Below are 19478 nucleotides of genomic sequence, written 5' to 3' on the forward strand. Positions count from 1 at the left end.
TTTCATTTTTCATTCCTCCAACTTCATAAAATTAGTAAAAATTGCATTATCTCCCATGCATGTTAAATGCACTGAAGACAATAAAGACAATGGATCTGGACTTTCGGCCAAGATGGAGGCGTAGGTGGAAACACCGTGCTTCCTCGCACAACCAAAAGTAAGGGCAACAAAGATTTAGAAACAAAAACACAACCAGCACAGACAGAAAACTAAACTGTACAGAAGTCCAACAACTATTCAACCAGACTGGTAACGGGCAGAGTTGGCGGCTGTCTGAGAGGGGTCGTAGCAGGAAAAGGCGGTGGCTGCCAGACCCGGGAGTGCAGATGGCGGGGGGAAGAAACGAGCAGAGTGCTCTGGGCGGGATGGCTGACCAAGATCACACATGACACACACATGAACTGGGCAGAGACGGGCAGCAGGGGGCAGAAGGACGGACCACGGGCCCAGGGCCCCAGCGACAGGAGATGAAGCCTAGAAGCACTGATTGAAAGGTGCTGGGGGCCGGCCTCTTGGGGGAGTTTGTTGAGGGGACCTGCAGGGTCCTAGGTCATGCACAGGCCTGCCCACTCATCCAGGAACCAGCACCAGAGGGGCCTGGTTTGCTTGTGGGAAGCGGCAGAGGAGAATTCGACCCCAGAAAGAGCCAGCGAGCAGGTGCCATTGTTCCCTTTCTGATCCCATCCCCAAATACAGCGTCACAACCCAGTGACCTGGGTTGCCGTGGTGAATACCTAAGGCTCCGCCCCTCACTAAGTAACAGATGAAACCAGACCACAAATTATGGCTCAAACAGAACAACAAATCAAAGCCACAGAGCCAATACTTTTAAGTGACCAAGAGACAGCCAACCTATCAGATGCACAATTCAAAATATTGGTGATCATGATGCTCACAGAAGTGGTTGATTTTGGTCCCAACTTAGATGAAAAAATGAAGGCTACACTAAGTGAAATTAAGAAAAATGCACAGGGAACCAATAGTGATGGGAAAAAAACTGGAGTCAATGGAGTGGACCAGAAGGAAGAAAGAAACAACCAAACAGAAAAGAATGAAGAAACAAGAATTCAAAAAATAAGGAGAGGCTTAGGAACCTCCAGGACATCTTTAAATGCTCCAACATCTGAATTATAGGGGCACCAGAAGAGGAAGAAGAAGAGCAACAAGTGGAAAACTTATCTGAATAATAAAGGAGAACTTCCCCAGTCTGGAAAAGGAAATAGACTTCCAGGAAGTATAGGAAGCTCAGAGAGTCCCAAAGAAGGTGGACCCAAGGAGGAACACACCAAGGCACATCATAATTACATTAGCCAAGATTAAAATGAAGGAGAGAATCCTAGAATCAGTAAGAGATAAGGGGACAGTCACCTACAAAGGAGTTCCCATCAGACTGTCAGCTGATTTCTCAAAAGAGACCTTCCAGGCAAGAAGGGGCTGGAAAGAAGTATTCCAAGTCATGAAATGCAAGGACCTACATCCAAGACTGTTCTACCCAGCAAAGCTTTCATTTAGAATGGAAAGGCAAATAAAGCACTTCTCAGATAAGGTCAAGCTCAAGGAGTTCATCATCTCCAAGCCCTTATTTTATGAAACGTTAAAGGGATTTATCTAAGAAAAAGAAGATAAAAAAATGAACAGTGAAAGGACAGGAAACTCAGTTATTAACAACCACACCTAAAACAAAAGCAAACTAAGCAGACAGCTAGAACAGGAGCAGAGCCACAGAAATGGAGATCACATGGAAGGTTACCAACAGGGGAGTGGGAGGAGAGCTTAGACGGGAGAAGGGGAGAAGTTACAGAGAATAAGCAGCATAGACAGTGGGGAGAAAATAGGGGGAGGGCAAGAGTAGTGTGGGAAATGTAGAAGCTAAAGAACTTATGATTCATGGACATGAACTAAATGAGGGGAATGTGGGTGGGTGGGAGGGGGGTGGAGGGGAATGAAGGGGGAAATGAGACAACTGCAATGGCACAATCAATAAAATATATTATTAAAAAACAATTACTAAAGATAACTATATGTTTAAACCAAGAATCTCATCTTGTCTAATACTTTGTTGATAACAGATCACGGTTATTTTATTTTTTTTGGGGGGGGAGTGGTGGAGTGGCTGTGAAGGGACATGCAGACAAACACTGAACGATAGAGCTGAAATGCTGTGGATTTCAAGTGGAAGTTGTTTGCCTGTCAAACTATCCTACTTGGTAACAGACTGTTAACATTTGCAATAAGACTTTCCTTCTCTCTCCTCATAAGCTAAAGCATAAACAAAAAAACATGGATGAACTGTATGGACAAAGGGAGACTGAGAAAAATCCTACAGAATACATCTCTACCCAAAGATATTATTCATTATAATAGCAAGGCATCTAGAAAACATAAAAATCCAATAGGAGAATAGTTGTAGAAATTTTTATTTTATGGAATAAATAGCCATTAAAAGAATGCAGTAGCCTCGGCCAGGTGGTTCACTTGGTTGGAACATTGTCTCACACACTAAAAGGTTGTGAGTTCGAACTCCAGCTGGCGCACATACAGGAGGCAACCAACGGATGCTTCTGTTTCTCTCAAATCAATAAACATATCCTCAGGTGGAGATTAGAAGACAAAACATTTTTTAAAAGAATGCACCCTGACTAGTGTGGCTCAGTAGGTTGGGAATCATCCTGGGAACCAAAAGGCCACCCGTTTGATTCCAGGTCCAGGGCACATGCCTGGGTTGTGGGCCGGGTCTCTGGATGGGGACATAAGAGAAGCAACTGATTAATGTTTCCTTCTCGTTCTCCTTCCCTTCCCCTCTCTCTAAAAAGAAAAATAGAATCTTTAAAAAAAAAAAGAGAGAATGCATGTATATACATATGCTAATTTAGAAAGATCCCTAGGCATTATCAGCTAAAAAGTACCCAATTACAGAATACTACAAATATCATAGTTCCATTTATCCTCACTAAACATATACACAGAGGTATATATGAGTGTGTGTGTGTATTAATGCATAGAGGAGGAAAAAACCTGTTGAAAGTTTATAACTCTAAAGAAAAGAGATATAAAAAGGAAAGAAAAGAGGCAAGCATAAAGGAGACGCATTCATTTTTCCCTCATAATCTAGCATCGCGTTTTAGTTTTTATGAGAACATAATATTTATGAAATAATAAAAAAGTAGGACAAAGTTTACACTGGAGAACTATCCATACATTCCTCCTCATCTATCAAAGAAAGATAAATCACACGAGACAAAGAACGACAGTAATTATTCAGTCCATCATCATCAAGGGATCCAAAATCTCCCTCCCACAATTACTATGAAAACCCAAAGCTCGCTCAGGTGAGTGGAAGGCAAAGCCTGGCAGGGGAAGGAATGCCCAGTGCAGTGATGAGTCATTAAAGACCCATCAACACACAGCAGTTCCAGTGGGTGCCCAGACTGGCTGACCTGCATCGATGGCTTGCATCAGGCACTCATACGTAGTCTGAACCAGCTTCCGTGCTCCCTCATCCACATCTCCAACAAAAAATGTCTCATTCAGGTCTCCATGATAACCATTGCGGTAAAGAGTGATGTCCACTGCAAAAGTATATGCAAATATAAAGACCACATTTGTTTTTATTTCAAAATTGAAGTCATTTTTCCAACGTAACAGCATCAAGCAGCTTTATGAAAAAGGTGACTTCTGCATTCTCAAATTAGATCCCAATGTGTTGCAGATCACTCTGCCTGGTTTTAGGAATTGTATCTCTACCCCTGTGGCTAAGGGTGAGGGGCGACCTCTGGAATGTGAGCTGCAGGAGACAAAGCTTGCCTCTGGTAGCAAATGCTGCCTCAGTTTCCTCTCCCTGCCCCCAAAGCTTGGTTGGAAGTCAATGAGAGGTAAGATCCCTCACAGCAGGGGGCAACCTAAGCCAGACTCGATCACTTGGGAGGCCTTCATGGAAGGACTCAGGGGGCTGCAACAAAGAGCAATGGACTCTCGCCCCCCAGGCTTTGACACAGCCCGAGTCCCCATGTTCTCTGGGAGAAGCACTTCCTGGCTCTAATCCCCTTAAGCCTGAATATCTGTTGGGGAGAGGTGCAGCTCCTTGCCTTGCTAGAACGAGAATCTGGCATGAAAAAGACTTGCTGATAAGCCTGTGAAATCTGCTCTGCTAAGAGTGCTTTCATTCATATGTTATGTTAAAGGTTAAGAGCAAGAAACCCTAAAACTCTGTTCCTGACAGACTGACTCACAATAAGCCCTCAGAAATGTAATCTACTGTTTGATCCTTGCCGCCTGTATTCCTGTGTATTACAACCCAATAAAAGGCCCTGGAGGACGGGGCTTGGGGCCTTTTTCTCCTCGGAGAAACTGGCCGCTGCTGGCCCTCTTCCTCTGAGAAAGTGGCCACTGCTCACAGCCTTTTTCCTCTGGGAAAATGGCCACTTCTCCTCCCTAAGCAGATCACATCATGTCTCAGTCATATTTACTCTCATCCATGGAACACGGGGAGACGCGAGGAAAATCGCCCCCACACCAATGGATATATAGTCACTATGTGGTAGGCACTTTTATCTACAATGCAAGCTCATTGTGGACAGAGACATGGTCATGCGGCACAGAGCCAGATGGTGGGCTTTTATATATATACTCTTATAGAGTGGTAATCAGATCATTTATAGCAGAAGAAAAATATATCCAGGATATATTCATGCAAGACCAATAACCTGAATTAGTGACATTAAATGGAAAACTCTGCGACATTTGACATTAAACAGAAAATATTGCTTTAATTTATTATCTGCAACCATTTCCCCCCCTCCCAGTGAATCATATACAATTCTTTACTTATTTTTCAAAAACTCATTTGCCTTCACTTCTTTGTAAGTATTCATCCTCCTTTGTCCCCATGTTTTAAGAATACAGATTACCGCTACACAGGATAATACATTAAATGTATACTAGAGAGCACATAAATGAGTACTTTTAAACGATGAATTTTCTCAACTTACAACATCAGAGTACAGGTGGGCTGGCTCCAGCACAATGCACACATCCCTAAAAAACCTCACATATCTTGCACATCATAAATATGAAAACTTCTATGAAAAACAGGGTTGGACAAATCCCTCAAAACCTATGAAGTTCATAAACAGATACATTAACTAAAGCAGTAACAATCCAAATAAACAGCATCTCCACTATCACTCACAGCCAGCATCACCATCAGTGCATTCTGTGCAGCCTTTAACACTTGGGTTCGCACCTCCTCGTTTGATATGTAGGTCCTTGAAGATGCCAGATTACTAAGGGGACCAAGATCATCAACATCAAAAATATTGCGTTGGCCAAAAAGTTCTTTTGGCTTTTTCTGTGAGATGGCTCTAGTAGCACTTGTCTTCAATTTCATTAGAAACAATTTTGTTAGATAGCATTGTGACAGCTGTCATATCAACATGCATAAAAAAATCAAAATTGATGAATTTTTATATAGCCATTTTAATATTGAAAATGGAAGAAAATACACAGTATTTTCAGCATATTTATGCTTTATCATTTCAAGAAAGGTTAACATCGCAACTGAAACCAAAAAGACTTGTGCAGTGCACGGAGATGGTGCTGTGACTGATCGAACATGTCAAAGTGCTTTGCAGTTTCTGCAGGAGATATCTCCCTGGACGATGCTTCACAGTTGGGTAGAGCAACTGAAGTTGATAGGGATCAAACTGAGACATTAATTGAGAACAATCAACATTACACCCTGTGGGAGAGAGTCGACATACTCAAAATATGCAAATCAATAACATTATGGCTAAAAATAAAGAATGTGTCTTTTATCTCACAGAAAAAACTAAACCGATTTTTTGGCCAACTCAATACCATGTAGGGAGGCCTTTACCATCATTTCTTTTTTTAAATCACAGAGGAAAACATCTGGCAGCTTCTTCCTCTGCATTTGCTGCTTTCCAAGACAGCTTAACTTCTTACATGAAGGAAGGCACTTCTGCAGGATTTTTAGCTTTTTTCCTTAAGGTCTTCATATATTATTCAAGATTTCTCTTTCTCTTCAAGAAAGCCTGCCCTGAACTCATTCCAAATAATTAGTGGACTAAAAAAAAAAAAGGTAAAAAATCCCACTTGAATCAACATTACTCCCACATTTCACTGACATATTTATCAATTATGTGAGATAATGTGCATTAAAGAAATACATGCTGTAACCAACGCATCATATTAGAAGTATCTTAAACCATAAAAAAAGATTTAAAATTTTAAATATGGAAAAAAATGTTAAAGACGGGAAGTGAAGAAAAGCAAGTCACTATCAAACTCCCTAGACCTTATTGTTTCTTTGCTTCTGGACATATTTCTTACCGTTAACAATATCACCTTCTTGCAAAGGCCGTCTGTCTGGAATCCCATGACAGATCACTTCATTCACTGAAGTACAACAAGACTTTGGGAAATTATAGTAATTCAAGGGAGAAGGATAGCAGTTTCTTGCAATGCATGCCTACAATAAATTAAAATACAAGAAAAATAATTTGGAATGTATAAAAGAAAAAAATTAGTCTTGTACAATTAACCTGATTTTAAAATTTGAAAACTGAAAATTTTGCAGTACAGGTGCTATTAACGAAGAATTTCCTCAATTATTTTAATTTTAGAAACAGACGTATTTTTATCTTACTTAGTAGGTAACAGGGTTTTTGCCAGACAGGCTGTAGGCAAACCAGTTTACTGATAATAGCAAAGGAAAAGCAAATTTACATATTATATATGTAAATATGAAGATTGCAATTTAGAATTAACTACTTAAGGAAAATATATTATTTCAAATAAAAAAGATAAAGCAAATATTAACATGTGCTTTTAAAGTACTTATAATTTCTTAAAGAAAAACAACCCAATATCCTTATAACCAAAAAAAGGAATATTAATATAATTAAGATAAAGTATTTCACTACATCCATGTGGAACAACAAAAGAACCTCTAAGACAATGGTCTGGTTTTCCATAACAAGTCCTATTTTACTATGAGATAATTTTTTTTAAGTGGCAGTCATAGTATATGTAATTTTTGCCATATTGCCATACAGTCTTCAGATTAATAATTTTTAAATAGTTTCATGTAACACAATTTGTGGAATATGCAATATTTTGGAAATTTAAGTTAAGTTTCTCAAATGAAACAATCATCACTCCTTGCCAATAACCACATAAATAATACTTCTCCCTTGCTTAACAATTTACTCCTATATTTCTTATAGCAGACTGTCCTGAATAATAATGCCAACTCCATCACAAGCTGTGTACTGGCCTTAGGCAACTTAGCCTCTCTCTGTCTCAGTCTCCTTACCTACAAAGTGAAGATGCTAGTAGTAACTACCTCTGGAGCTGCCAGGATATCAAATGAGTTAGTAAAAGAGCCCCCGGCCCATAGGAAGTACTCAAAGTGCTATTCCTGCATACTACATGTTTTATAACATATGGAACAATAACCGAAAAAATCACGGTTTATAACACTCTGAATATAAAGGTTTTAAAAACCGATTTACGCTCAAGACACACTGCCAAATTTCCTTTCCAAAGGGTTGTCCCAATTTATAATACCACCACATTTCATCATCCCCATATAGGTAGTGTATATAAACATTTTAAACAATAATTACTAGTTTAGTAGATCATTTCTTTCTATTTTTTAAAATATGTTTAATATGTATTTTTTATTTTTACTTTTTTATTTTTAGAGAGAGGGGAAGGGAGGAAGAGAGAGAAAGAGAGACATCAACATGTGGTTGCCTATCATGCACCCCCTACTTGGGGCCTGGCTCACACCTTCGATGTGCCCTGACTGGGAATTGAAACAGTGACACTTTGGTTCGCAGGCCAGTGCTCGACCCACTGAGCCACACGAGCCAGGGCTAATTTAGTAAATCTATGATTTGCACATTTAATATTCACAGCACGTTTAATTAGCTTTCCATTTGATTTATTAACTAGTTATTGCCTTTCTTTTGTAAACAATTATTCATATAATGCATGCACTCAGCTACTATAGAGATAAAGGTCTCTCCTTAAAGGACAGGCAATCTTACCAAAAAACCCAAACAAAACAAACAAACAAACAAACAAAAACCCCAAAACCCCACTTCCAGCCAAGATGGAGGCATACGTAGACACGCTTTGCTTCCTTGCACAACCAAAAGAACAACAACAAATTAAAAAAAAAATCAGAACTGCCAGAAAAATGAACTGTATGGAAGTCTGACAATCAAGGAGTTAAAGAAGAAACGTTCATCCGTACTGGCAGTTGGGGAAGAGAGGACTCACAGCAAGGTGACAACTGGTGAATCAGGCAGTCCCACATTTGCATGCGGATAAACTGGGACGAATAACGGGAGAGTGTGACAACTGAGCAACCTTGGGTTCCAGTGCAGGGATATAAACCCTCAAAGCCTCTGGCTGTAAAAACCTGTGGAGGTTGATGTGTGGAAGAAACTTCCAGCCTAAAAGGAGAGTTTGTTGGAGAGACCCTCAGGGTCCTAGAATGCACACAAACCCACCCACATGTGAAATCAAAACCAAAAGGGCCCAATTTGCCTATCGACAGCAGGGGAAGTAACTGAAAGTGGGGCAAGAGCTGAGCAAGTGGCATTGTTCCCTTCCTGACACCCTCCTCCACAGACAGGACCACAACACAGTGAAGTGGGTTGCCCCACCTTGGCCAACACCTAAGGCTCTGCCCCTTACTATGTAACAAGCATGCCAAGACAAAGAAATATGGCCCCCCCAAAAACAGATCAAAACTCCAGAAAAAGAACTAAGCAATGAGGACATGGCCAACTCATCACATACGGAGTTCAAAATATTGGTAATCAGGATGCTCACAGAAATGACTGAATAGAGATGCAAAATAGAGGATGAACTGAAGGCTATGCAAAGTGAAATAAAGAAAAATATACAGGAAACCAACAGTGAAGGGAAGGAAACCATGACTCAAATCAACAGCTTGGAGTAGAAGGAAGAAATAAACAGTTAACTAGAACAGAATGAAGGAACAAGAATTCAAAACAAACAAACAAACATTAGGAGAGGCTTAGGAACCTCCGGGAGAACTTTAAATATTCCAACATCTGAATCATAGGGGTGACAGAAGAAGAACAAGAGCAGGAAATTGAAAACTTATCTGAAAATATAATGAAGGAAAACTTCCCCAATCTGGCAAAGGAAATAGACTTCCAGGAAATCTAGGAAGCTCAGAGTCCCAAGAAACTGGACCTGAGGAGGAACACACCAAGACACATTCTAATTAAATTACCTAAGATTAAGGATAAGAAGAGAATCTTAAAAGCAGCAAGAGAAAAGGAGACAGTTACCTACAAAGGAGTTTCCATTAGACTATCACTTGATCTCTCAAAAGAAACCTTGCAAGCAAGAAGGGACTGGAAAGAAGTATTCCAAGTGATGAAAAGCAAGGAACTACATCCAAGATTGCTCTATCCAGCAAAGCTATCATTCAGAATGGAAGGGCAGATAAAGTGTTTCCTAGATAAGGTCAAGTTAAAGGGGTTCATCATGGGCAAGTCCTTATTATGTGAAATGTTAAAGGGACTTATCCAAGAAAAAGAAAATCAAACTTATGAACAGTAAAATGACAATAAACTCACAACTATCAACAACTGAACCTAAAAAACAAAAGGAAACTAAGCAAACAACTAGAACAGGAACAGAATCACAGAAATGGAGACCACATGGAGGGTTATCAGAAGGGTAGGGAGGGAAAAGGGAGAAAAGGTACAGGAAATAAGAAGCATAAGTGGTAGGTAGAAAATAGACAGGGAGAGATTAAGAATAGTGCAGAAAAGGCAAAGAACTTATGTGTATGACCCATGGACATGAACTAAGTAGGGGGGAATGATGGTGGGAGGGGGGTGCTGAGTGGAGTTGGATAAATCGGAGGAAAAAAATGGTACAATTGTAAAAGCATGATCAATAAAATATACTTTAAAAACATATATCCTTGCCCTGGCTCGTGTAGCTCAGTGGATTGAGCTCGGGCCTGCGAACCACACAATTGCGGTTCGATTCCCAGTCAGGGCACATGCCTGGGTTGCAGGCCAGTTTCCAGCATGGGACTCACGAGAGGCAACTATACATTGATATTTCTCTCCTTCCCTCCCCCCTCTAAAGATAAATAAACAAAATATTTTAAATAAATCAATATATATCCTTGTATTATATTTACTGAGTGTAACAAAAGGTAGGTTTACAGTTGTTCATATGGAAAAACAATACAATAATAAATATTAATAAAAGAATGAACTGTTTTATGCAAACACAACTGTAAACCTACTTTTGCCCCACCCTATATCTGGTGTATTTACTGCCTTATTACCAGGGATATGGAAGAGAACATTTTTTTTACACTAATCCAGTTTCAGAACTTGTATTCTTTTTATTTCAGAATATCTGATGTATATATACAGTGGCATGATTTATTTCAAGCACTAATAAAACTAATCATTTATAAAAGCTAAAGTAAAATATAAAATCTGAGGTTTCAGAAACCAAGTACTTCACAGACACTGAAAAATGTGAATAATGGCTGTTGAGTATTTTTTATATTTAAAACAAAGCAAAAATCTGCTTTCAAATTAGCTTAGCCAAGTTAACTTAGACATTCAGAACTTAAGTTTATTTAAGTTTTACAGCTGTAAAACATTTAGTAATGTGAACAAATTTCTAAGTATAGAAAAAAAATCCTTACTAAGTGTACAGCATGATCTATTTCTTCAGTAGTTACACCTGGTTTAATCATCCCAGCGGCAATATCCAGCACTTCTCTAGCAAGCTGTAAAAGAGAAACCCTTAATACTTAGTCCATTAATAAAGAAATAAAAGCGGAAATTTGTACCCTCTGCACTATAACAGATTTCATGAGAGATTCATCAAGTGCATGTCACTCTGAATATCACAATCCTGAACCTTCATTATAAAAACCAGTTGTATTTCTAATGCTCATCAACAAACAAGTAAATATATAACTAAAAGTGGACTAACTAGTAAATAGCTCAATAAATTTGACTGATTTCTATGTAAAAATATACATAAGTACTTTAAACAATGACCAGCTGGTGAAGTTCAGTCCTGTCATAGGTTTCTTATAATGGGGATGGAGAAGGGAAATAAAAGAATACATGAATGATTTTCCTCAAAGAATCATAATACATAGTGATAGAAATAAAAATTTCTTCAGATTATCAAAGAAAGTTTGTATCAAATCACTTTAAAGCACTGAATAAAAACTTTAAGGATCATTTCCAAATAAACACTACCAATTTTTCAATTTTTTCTTAGAAAAATGTGGTCATGTGGCTTCACTTAGCCACTAATATCACACTGTACAGCTATCCACAACAGTTTTAGCTTAGCTTTAACTCTGCCCTATGTTATAATGACCTGTGAAATAAAATGGCAAAATATCATAAAAACTCGGTTCTTTAAAAAAAAAAAATACAAAAGTATTGGGTTGGCCAAAAAGTTCATTTAGTTTTTCCTGTATGATAGGTCTACTAGTGCTTAGTTAGTTATTTTAACTTCATTTGAAACAATTTTTTTAGGTTGTATTATGACAACTGTCATATCAGTGTGCATTTTTAAAAACTTATCAAATTTGGTACATTTTGTGCAGCCATTTTAATATTGAAGAGAGAAGAAAATATGCAGCATTTTCAGCATGTTATGCTTTATTAGTTCAAGAAAGGCAAAAAGGCAACTGAAGTGCAAAAAAAGATTTGTTCAGTGTACGGAGAAGGTGCTGTGATTGATTGAGCATGTTAAAAGTGTTTTGTTAAGTTTCTTGGTAGTACTGACATTTTGGGCAAACAATTCTTTGCTGGGGGGCTGTCTGTCTTAAGCATTGGAATATATTTAGCAGCATCTCTGACCTCTATCCACTAGAAGCCAACAGTGGAAGATAGCCAACATACTCAAAATACCCAAATCAATAAAGTTACTGGTGAAAATGAAAAAATGAAAATGTGTCTTATTTTATGGAAAAAAACTAAACTGATTTTTTGGCCAACCCAGTAAGTATGGCCTTATAACATAACATTCCTGCCCTTTGTATATCAGCAAGTCACTGACTTTATGTCTAACAACTGCTTAAAAGTGTCCTACACCAGTAGGAAAAAAATGCTTACCCTACATACGAGTCGCATCCCTTCTATATCTTCAGATGAGAGTAATTTAATTTGAGAAGTACCTTTAAGAGCCTGTTCAGATTCAGACATTCCTAGAGAGGAAAATCAGTAAGGAAAAACAAATGAATAGAAGGAAAGATGTCGTTACTAGGCATAATTATTTTCCTGATAATATAAAAAGTTTCACTATTTCACACAAGGATATTTTGTATTTTTGAGGGTCCAGGCCAGATTTTTCGAAAAAATGTTTTCAACATAAAAGGAAATTTGCTAAGTAAACTGAGGTATTCTACATAACAAATTTACAGATCTATTAGAATTCAGTCTGTATGGATTACTTGTTATATGATAGGCAGTGTGCTAATAATAAGTTCGGTAAGGGATTCCCATTAAATAGCAGCACTGAATTTACAAACTGCTTTCATGATTACCATCTCACAATGAAATTATACACCAGCAACTGAAGAATCAATTACACACATGTATTTTTTTCAAAAAGGAACCTAAGTCAGTGTTTTTTTCAAGCTGCTGTTGGTGACCTATTAGTGTATGCTGTGACTAGTATTTTTTAAAGTAAGTAAGTAAAATAAAAAAATATTAGGCTATATCATAACATGGAGTAGGAGTAAGTGCTATTGTGAAATGTTTGTGGATTTACACACACATGGATACACATATACACAGATCGTACCATTTCTCGCTCTGGGTTACAATGAAAAATATTGCCCTAAAAATCTTCATTAATAAAATTACTGACTCTTATTCATATATATTTAAAAATATTAGAGCCAGTATACTAATTACTTCAAAATCTGACAAAAATAACATAATATACCAATGTTTTTATAAATGCTGACATAAAAATCCCAATTAAGATATTATTAAACAGAATCCAAGATACATATAATACACCATGACTGAAGTGAGATTCATTTTGCAAAGGCTAAGACAGTTAAATATTAACAAATCTAATAATTCATCACAGATTAAGGAAGGAAAAATAAATCAATGATGGTCTAGAAAGTTAATTCTGATGACATGGCCAACATCTATAACATGGCCAACTATAGACTCAAGCCAAGGACCCACATCATGGAGCGCCACCACCTGCACCCTTAGCTCACACTGTCCGCACAGTACCAGCACGTGTTTAAACAAGAGAAGGAAATAAGACATACGAATTAGAAAGAAAAGAACAAAACCTACCAATTTCAGGTATGGTTACATATCCCTAGAGTAGGACCCCTGGCAAGTTGGCAGATTATAAAATAACTATGTCAAAATCAGTAACTTTCCCATATACAAATGAAATAAGCCAGAAGATATAGAAGATAGTATTTAAGAATAACTAAAAAAAGGCCCTGGCTGGTGTAGCTCAGTGGATTGAGCGCGGGCCTGCAAACCACACGATCGCGGTTCAATTCCCAGTCAGGGCACATGCCTAGGTTGCAGACCAGTTCCCAGGAGGGGACTCACAAGAGGCAACCATACATTGATACTTCTCTCCTTCTCTCCTTCCCTTCCCCTCTAAAGATAAATAAATAAAATCTTAAAAAAAAAAGAATAACTAAAAAAAAATGAAGTAACAAGGAATAAACTTAATAAAAGATCCAATGAAGAAAAAATTTTAAATACCACTGGAAAGACATAAAGGAGACTTAAAATAGAAAAACATACCCTGTTCTTGGATAGGAAGCCTCAATATTGTAAAGATGTCAATTCTTCCAAAATTAGTCTGTAAATTTAATACTATCCCAATAAAAAATAGCAACAGGATATTTTGGGGAACCAGACATACTGATTCCAAATTTCATATGGAAAAATAAACACACAAAAATACCCAGGAAAATTCTGAAAAAGAGGAAACATGAGGGCAACAAGGCCTACCAAATGTTAAAACATTACATAGATATTATAATTAAGAGTTTGGCAACGGCACATGATTAGACAAAGGGGTTAATGAAACAGAATATAATCTGTTTGGACAGAATATAATCTGTCCAAAGACTCACAGACCTGTGAGGATTTAATATAATTATATTGTATGAAATTTTAAATCAACAGGAAAAAGACAGCTACTTTAAATAATTAGTAATCTGAAAACAAGACATTCGGGGGTGGGGGAGTTACATTCATATTTAATTCTCAATACCAAATAAAAATTGTCTACTTCCACCAAGATGGAGGCATAGGTGGAAACACTTTGCCTCCTCTCAGAACCAACTTTAAGGTCAACAAAGTTTCAGTAACAAAAACGCAGCCAAAACACAGAAAATTGAACTATACGGAAGTCCAACAACAATGAACCAGACCAGTAAGAGGAGCAGAGCCAGCAGCAGAGCAGGGTCGGGCAGGAAAGATCTCCCAACCCAGGTGCGCAGGCAGCCATGGGTGGATCCAGGTGTGGGGTAGGAACAGGTGGACCCAGTGAGGGTGAAAGGCTGCAGGTTGACCACAGTCACACATTCGTGGGCAGATAAACCAGCGAAAGAGCAAGCAGTGAGACCGACCACGCAGGACCCAGCAGCAGGAAGCAGCAGAGAGGACCTCCATTGCCCCTCTTTGACCCCACTCCCACATACAGTGTCACAACCCAGCAACTGGGTTGCCCCACTCTGGTGAACACCTAGGGCTTCCCTCCTCATACTAACAGGTGCGAACAGACCAAAACATGGCTCAAGAAGAACTCAAAGCCCCAGAGCCTATAATTCCAAGCGACCAAGAAATAGCCAACCTTTCAGATGCACAGTTCAAAACACTGGTGATCAGGATGCTCACAGGACTGGTTGATTATAGTCACAAATTAGAGGAACAAATGAAGGCTAAACTAATTGAAATGAAGGGAAATGCACAGGAAACCAATAGTGATGGAAAGGAAACTGGGACTCAAATCAAGGAGTGGACCAGAAGGAAGAAAAAAATGATCAAACAGAAAAGAATGATGAAACAAGAATCCAAAAAAATGAGGAGAGGCTTAGGAACCTCCAGGATATCTTTAAATGCTCCAACATCTGAATTATAGGGGTACCAGAAGGGGAAGAGGAACAGCCACGAGTAGAAAACTTATTTGAACAAATAATAAAGGAGAACTTCCCCAGTCTGGCAAAGGAAATAGACTTCCAGGAAATACAGGAAGCTCAGAGAGTCCCAAAGAAGTTGGACCCAAGACGGAACACACCAAGGCACATCATAATTACATTGCACAAGATTAAAATAAAGGAGAGAATCCTAGAAGCAGCAAGAGATAAGGGGACAGTCATCTACAAAGGAGTACCCATCAGACTGTCAGCTGATTTCTCAAAAGAGACCTTACAGGCAAGAAGGGGCTGGAAAGAAGTATTCCAAGTCATGAAATCCAAACACCTATAACCAACATTGCTCTATCCAGCAAAGCTTTCATTTAGAATGGAAGGACAGATAAAGCACTTCTCAGATGAGGTCAAATTCAAGGAGTTCATCATCACCAAGCCCTTATTTTATGAAATGTTAAAGGGACTTATCTAAGAAAAAGAAGATAAAAAATATGAACAGTGAAAGGACAGCAAACTCACAGTTCTTAACAACCACACCTAAAACAAAAGCAAACTAAGAGGACAGCTAGATCAGGAGTGGAACCACAGAAATGAAGATCACATGGAGGGTTAGCAACAGGGGAGTGGGAGGAGGAGAAGGGGAGAGAAGGTACAGAGAATAAGTAGCATAGATGGTAGGTAGAAAATAGATAGGGAGGGAGGGCAAGAATAGTAGGGGAAATACAGAATATAAAGAACTTGAGACACGTGGACATAAACTAAAGGGGGGAATGGTGGGGGAGGGGTGTGCAGGATGGAGGGGAATGAAGGGAGGAATTAGAACTGTAACAACATAATCAATAAAATATATTTAAAATAAATAAATTAATTAATTAATTAATATTGTCACTCATAAAAAGACTGAAACCATAAAAACAGTGGAAGAAAAAAATGGAAAAATATTTTTATAATCTCTGAACCAGAATGAATTCCTAGGTCATTAAGCTATAGGCACCTTAAAAAATAACACAGTTGGCCCTGACTGGTGTAGCTCAGTGGATTGAGCATGGGCCTGCGAACCAGACGATCACGGTTCAATTCCCAGTCAGGGTACATGCCTGGGTTGCAGGCCAGTTGCCAGCGAGGGACACATGAGAGGCAACCATACATTGATATTTCTCTCCCCCTCTCCTTCCCTTCCCCTCTAAAGTAAATGAATAAAATATTTAAAAAATAATAACACGAATGAATTTTATTACAGAAAAATGCTGAAAAGGTGTCATAAATGTAATGCTATAAACAGAGACAAAATGTAAATGTTCATTTGGGATAAAACAGTTATAGCACATAACATCAATGGATTATTTTTCTTAATACAGAAAGAGCGTTTATAAATCAGGATGGAAAAACTAGTAACATAATTGAAAAACAAAAGGCTAAGGATGAATAGTTCAAATGAAAAGAAAATACAATGGCTTTTAGCATATAAGATGTTCTACCTTATTCATAATTTAAAACTACACATTAAAATAACAGCAAAATACCATCTTTCATCTTTCAGTTTTGCACAGATCATAAAATTTGATGATACACTACTGCTGAGGAAGATAAGGGAAAAGAAACTCCTATATGTTTTTAATGGAAGTAACAACTCGCAAAATCTCTAAAATTTGTTTTCTCTCTCAAAATAAAAAACGCATGTATTCTTTGATCCAGTTTTCTTTAGGCAATTAACCTACAGAAATAATCTCACATGCCCCCAAACACATAACTTGAAAGAACAGTGACCGCAGTCAAAGAAGTAAAAAATCTGGAAATAATCTAAACACACAGTAGGGGGAGCCTGGTTTAATAAATTATGATATATCCACACAAGGAAACACTTGCCATTAAAAAGAAAGATGTAGTTTTATGGGGTCATTTAGACCTCTTTACAAGATGTACTAAGAGAATATAACAAGGTGAAAGGTATATATAGTTTGTTCCTATTGTGTATAACTGAGCAGCTGATATGTGTATACACATAAAATATATCTCTAGAAAGTTCTGCAACTGCTGTTAATAGTTCTTATACCTTTAGGGAACAGGTGCAATATTTTATCATATTAGAATTTACGATGTCTGTGTATTTTTAAAAATTATATTTAAAATATTAAATACAAAATAAGGAAATTATTCATCCTGAAAAGCTATCTATCATTCAGACTATCTTTTCCTTCAATGAATTGGATTGGCCAAAAAGTTTTAGTTTTTTCTATAAAATAAAAGACACATTTTTTATTTTCACCAATAACTTTATTGACTTGGATATTTTGAGTATGTCAGGTATCTCATGTGTGATATAATGTCGATTGTTCTTAATTAATGTCTCAATTTGGTCTCTGCCAACTTCAACTGGTCTACCCAACTGTGGAGTGTCCTCCAGTGAGAAATCTCCAGCACAGAACTTTGCAAAGCACTTTTGACATGTTCGATCAGTCACAGCACCTTCTCATATACTGCACAAATCCTTTTTTTTTTGCATTTCAGCTTCATTTTTACCTTTTTGAAATAATAAAATTATCATTTTATTATTTTGGCAACATAATGTGCCAAAATGTCACAGATTTTCTTCCATTTTCAATATTAAAATGGCCACATAAAAACCCACCGATTTTGATGTTTTTTTTTTAAAATGCACATGGATATGACAACTGTCACAATACAATCTAACAAAACTGTTTCAAGTGAAGTTAAAGACAACTAAGCACTATTAGAGTCATCTTATGGAAAAAAACAAACGAACTTTTTGGCTAACCCAATATCTAAAATAGTAAGGTTTAACTAAATTTTTAAATTATATTCACAAAATCTAATTGGTTCCACACTTCTTAGAGAACAAAGCAACAGTAGTTTAGCTTAACAGATTTAACCACACGAAAACACTGATATTCAACCCTTTCTGGCATGCAAAAGCAGTAATTTCGCATAATCCGACTTAAATGATGTCCACAGGCCCGAAGGTCAGAGATTGCTCCACCTCTACTGCAAATTATCTACCTTCTCTGCGCGCCTCACTATCATCATCTATAAAATGGAAAAGACAACAGAACCCACCCCAGGCATAACACATGTGAGAATTTAGCACAGTGCCTGACACACAGTTATAAAAAAATAAGTATCAGTTATAGAATCATCATCATTACTACCACTATAATTATTATCATTACTGCCGGTTCTATTATTGCTATAGTCCAGTCTTTAGTTAGGCATCTCCAAGAAAAAGCACTCTGTCCTTTTACAGCAGTCATCAGGCTTACAAATTGAAAATTGAGGCATCAGCAGAGCAGAATTTACCTAAAGGGTGATCAGCATAATCTGGTCTTTGAATATAACTTGGCACTGGCCTCGTTGGCATCTAAAAATATCAAAGTTGTATGTTAGTTAAAACCAATTTGAATATGAAAACACCTTTCATAATTAAAATTTACTAACAATGGAAATAAAAGTGGGAGGAAAACACTAACAAGTTATTTCATTTAAATGAAAAAAGTTTTAAATGACATCTTAATTATCATAATATGCCTATTTCATAAAGATTAAGCTTCATTTCCCTGGTGCTAACACCACTTAAATATCATAAAGGGGAGAGTGGCCAAGGCCATTAAGGATTTAACATCACATGCAGATATCCTGGTGCCTACATTGTTCCCAAGAAACTGGCAAACCAACAAGAAGAAAATAATGTCTCTAAGTAAATACATACCATCACATCTCTGATCATTATCTCTGGGAGGTAGGATTAAAAGGCATTCTTATATTGTTGATATTTGTCCAAATTTTCAAATTAAAGATACATTTCTTTTATCTTAAAAAGAACATCAGTAAAAAATTAAATATTTATGAATGACAAATTTTAACTTAAATGGATTCCTCTGTTGACCCTCTGAAACCATCTGACAAAAAATACAGAAAGGGGTGGGAGTGGTAGGAAAACCATATCAAAAGGTCAAAATACACCACGTTAAAAATTTTTAGAAAAGTAGTGATATACACCCCCATCATGCTAGCCAGGACAACAGCTATTCTCCCACTTTCTTTTTTTGAGATCAAAAAGCTTTCATCCTTTCATCTAAAATTTTTTTCTCCTTTTTCATGACTGCCAATTATCCCTATTAACTTCCAAACAATGTACTGTAAAAAGTGCTAAAATGCAAACAATCCTGATTATATGATTCATAATTTGAGCACAAATTAGAGGTATCATTTTTAGGAAAATGAAAACTCTGAAAATTGGTTTAAAAGA

General features: G+C 37.4%; 1 protein-coding gene across 1 annotated transcript in view; it reads right to left on the bottom strand.

The window, feature by feature from the left end:
- Nucleotides 1–19478, bottom strand: part of METAP1 (methionyl aminopeptidase 1) — an 81180-nt gene that overhangs the window by 12111 nt on the left and 49591 nt on the right. Inside the window, exons 4-8 of the mRNA XM_037039124.1 lie at nt 18530–18590; nt 12183–12274; nt 10748–10831; nt 6352–6490; nt 3438–3569 (exon numbers count right to left, since the gene is read on the bottom strand). Coding sequence (XP_036895019.1) covers nt 3438–3569; nt 6352–6490; nt 10748–10831; nt 12183–12274; nt 18530–18590 — 508 coding nt within the window. The remainder of the gene's footprint in view (nt 1–3437; nt 3570–6351; nt 6491–10747; nt 10832–12182; nt 12275–18529; nt 18591–19478) is intronic.

The sequence above is a fragment of the Sturnira hondurensis genome, unplaced genomic scaffold (genome assembly GCF_014824575.4).
Source record: "Sturnira hondurensis isolate 20B ecotype Veracruz unplaced genomic scaffold, ASM1482457v3 Scaffold0025168, whole genome shotgun sequence".
Classification (NCBI taxonomy): domain Eukaryota; kingdom Metazoa; phylum Chordata; class Mammalia; order Chiroptera; family Phyllostomidae; genus Sturnira; species Sturnira hondurensis.